General features: G+C 41.9%; 1 protein-coding gene across 2 annotated transcripts in view; it reads right to left on the reverse strand.

Moving 5' to 3' along the window:
• MED24 (mediator complex subunit 24) overlaps nucleotides 1-764 on the reverse strand; it is a 31139-nt gene extending 30375 nt beyond the window's left edge. Inside the window, exons 1-2 of one of the 2 annotated variants that reach the window (XM_006889405.1) lie at nucleotides 629-764; nucleotides 451-533 (exon numbers count right to left, since the gene is read on the reverse strand). In XM_006889405.1, the coding sequence (XP_006889467.1) occupies nucleotides 451-533; nucleotides 629-758 (213 nt within the window). In that variant the 5' untranslated portion in view covers nucleotides 759-764. The remainder of the gene's footprint in view (nucleotides 1-450; nucleotides 534-628) is intronic. The other variant, XM_006889404.1, reaches the window with a different exon arrangement.
• Between the last annotated feature and the right edge of the window lie 2463 nt (nucleotides 765-3227).

The raw sequence follows: 3227 nt of genomic DNA on the forward strand, positions 1-3227 counted from the left end.
AAAGGACACCCTGATAAAGAAGATTAATCAGAACTGGCTTTGACAAGCACTGTGGCATTTGGACAAGAACAAACTGGGAGGAGGGTAGAGAGAATGGTGCAGCGGTGAATGAATGGAAACCCAAAATCTCTGTAAATGTTTATGAAAATTAATAAAATATAACAAAAAAAATTGTGTTTCACAGACAACCTCGCGCCATAGGGTTTTCACAAAGTTGGCAATCACTCAGAAGCAAACAAGCTGGTCTCCTGAGATGCCCCTTAGTGAATTTTCACTGCCAACTTTCCAGCTAGCAGTTAAGTGCTTAACCCACAAAAACTAGTCCTTATTTTTACAAGAAAACTGAGGCTCAGAGAAGTCAGCCAGTCAAAACCGCCTAAACGACAGAAGTTGACAATTACACTCCAAGTCTTTAACTTCCAAATCCTTGGACCACGTGGGGCCGTTTACCTGGGAACTAATGGCATACTTCAGGTAGGACAAGATCAGAGGGTTGGGGGAAGGTCCGATCATGGCCTGCTCCAGCAGGGCTTCTGTAAGGAGAATAACAAAGACCGAGTGGTTAACAACTTTTCTAGATTTATCCCTTCCTGCCTCCCTCCCTCCCTCCCTTCCTTCCTTCCCAGACCTGCCAGGTTGAGAATATCCCACGTGGCTCCTTTAGGAAAGAACTTCTTCATGTTAACTGCCCATTGATAGTCACTCCATCGCTCCTTCCAGGCTTGCAAAATGGCTTGCTTTAAGTTCACGACTTTCATGATTTCACTCTGGGGAAGAGGGTCCGGTAATGGTCAGCTCTGTGGGATTAAAAAAAAAAAGCGAGCTACATACAGAATGGGAAACGAGATTCTGAGAAAAAGACATATAGAATGGGGGGAACACAAGAAGATCAAGGGAGACACAAGAACAGAGGAGGAAAAGGAAGGGGTCAAGTATCCTGTCAATTTCTTCCCTCCAGAACCGTATTTGCTTGGGCCAGGGGCACATAAGGATGCAGCATCAAGAGGCATATAACACAAGAATGAGAGATAGGGCACCAAGGGGTCAAGCCAGTTCTAGGTACCTAATTAACCCCCTTAGCTTCGGCTGCGTTCCTCAGCCGCTTTCACTCCAATCCCAGATACGACCCCCGCCTTCAAGTTATCTCATCTTCCACAATCTGAAGCGGTATTTCCTTACTTCCTTCTCAACGCCTGCTCAAATTTAAACCTACCGGACAACCTAGCTCTAGAGTCTAGGTATCGCCATTTTGGCACTTGGGAAAGAGCTCGTTTTCTATTGGCTGGGAGAAACAAACATAAACCAATAGGGATGCAACAGGAGACTGTATCTTCTGGGAATTGTAGTTCCTAGATTTGTGGATGCATTTGTTTCATCTCCCCAAATCCGTTGCTCTCTAATTGATTTCTACTCACGCAGAGGAAATTAAGGACTAATCTAATCGCCCCGCCTTGTTTTTCACCTTTAAGAGGAGACATCTGGGAGTTCCAACATCACAGAGGGAAAGGGTTTCAAGAAGTGGAGGGACTCTCTTGAAAGGCCGCGGCAGTCTGGCATCGCCCAATTACGTCACTGTCCATTGAGCATTTAATATCACATTCTGACAACCTTTCATTAGTCCCTAGTTAGTAGGTACAAAGTGTGATAATCAGTAATACATTCTTTCTTTTTCTTTTTTTTTACATATTTCTTTTTTATTTGTGATTTGAGTAGAAAATTAAAGAGCAAAACTCATATTTCCTTCAACTGATAAACATTTGGTTCGTGATATTGGTTGCAGTCCCCGTAGTGTAATAACATTCTTCTCATTTCTTTATTCCTCCTGTTGCTTCTTTATTCATCCTCCTCTCCGTCTTCCTTGCCTTCTGAACTTTGCTTTGCCTTTTTGGTCCCTTTGCTTGATTGATCTAAGGGGCGTTATTGTTCTTCCTGGTGGTATTTTTACCATATAAGCCTTTCTTTTGTTTGACTGAATGTTGATCTATGGGGATGGGTTTAGTTCTAGACTTGTAGGTGTCCGAGGGGCATAGCCTGAACAGTTTCACTGGCTTCTATCAGACCAGCAAGACTAGTGGTGATGATTTTGAGTTTTGTTCGTTTTCTCCCATCCCTTCCAGGACTTTCTCTTGTGTCTTAGCTATCGTCTTCTGTAACAGAGATGCCACAGGTAGTTGGCCTTAACAACTGGAAAGTTCCTCTCTCACAGTTGTCAAATTGAAGAGCAAAGTCAAGCCTTGAGTTGCAATACTTTTGTCCTATGGGCAAAATATTGAATGATGCAGGAACAAAATGGAAGAAGTACACAGTCACTGTACCAAAAGAATTGGCAGGCACCAGTCCATTTCAGAAATTAGCATATGATCAAGAATTAATGATGTTACACTGAAGGCATTGGGGGAGGAGGGGAGTAAGACTCTAAGAATTGCTGGAATATGAGTTGAGGGACATTCTTTTTCTTGCCTGTAAAAATAAAAAACCTTCTTAAACGTTCGGGAAGAATCCTGGTGGCGCAGTGGTTAAATAATTTAGGGGAGTAGAATCTCAGGTCTTTTTACTGAGAGTAAAGTGCATTAACCAGTGTGCCTCCAGGGTGTGAGAATTTAAAGCCTTGGAAATCCTATTGGAGAGTTTTCCTGTTGGACAGGGTTTCCTATGCTCCTTGAATCCTCTAGGCTAGCAGTGGGTCTGAGGGGAAGACCCTAGGGCAGTGACTCTTCTCATTCCACAGAAGCACCTGAGTTTTTGGTGGGTTGTACACACATTTACCACTTCATCCCCCAAAGTTTAAGTTTACCCAGAATCTCCATGCCCTGCATACTGCTTGACTACAAAGAACACAAGGAAGCCAATAAAGAAGCTAAGATTTAGATTCTCAAAAGGAAAAGGTGTCTGAGAAACTGTCACAGCTAAGGGGAACTAAAGTAAAAACTAAAAGTAGTGTGGTATAGTGGATGTGATCCTGAAATAGAAAAAGTACAATAGATAAAAACTAAGGAAATAGAAAGAAAATATGGACTGTAGTTAATAAAGTGTATCAGTATTAGTTCATTAATCATGACAAATGTATCACAGTATTGTAAAATGTTAGTAATAGGAGAAAGTGGGTGTATATGAGTATACGAGAACCCTTTGTACTAGTCTCACAATTTTTCTATAAATTTATAATTATTATAAAAGTAAATTTTTGGCGAACTCTGGTGCCCTAGTGGCAAGAAGCTGCAACTGCA

This window comes from Elephantulus edwardii, unplaced genomic scaffold (assembly GCF_000299155.1).
Source record: "Elephantulus edwardii isolate Elephantulus edwardi_28Jun2011 unplaced genomic scaffold, EleEdw1.0 scaffold00077, whole genome shotgun sequence".
In the NCBI taxonomy this organism is placed as follows: domain Eukaryota; kingdom Metazoa; phylum Chordata; class Mammalia; order Macroscelidea; family Macroscelididae; genus Elephantulus; species Elephantulus edwardii.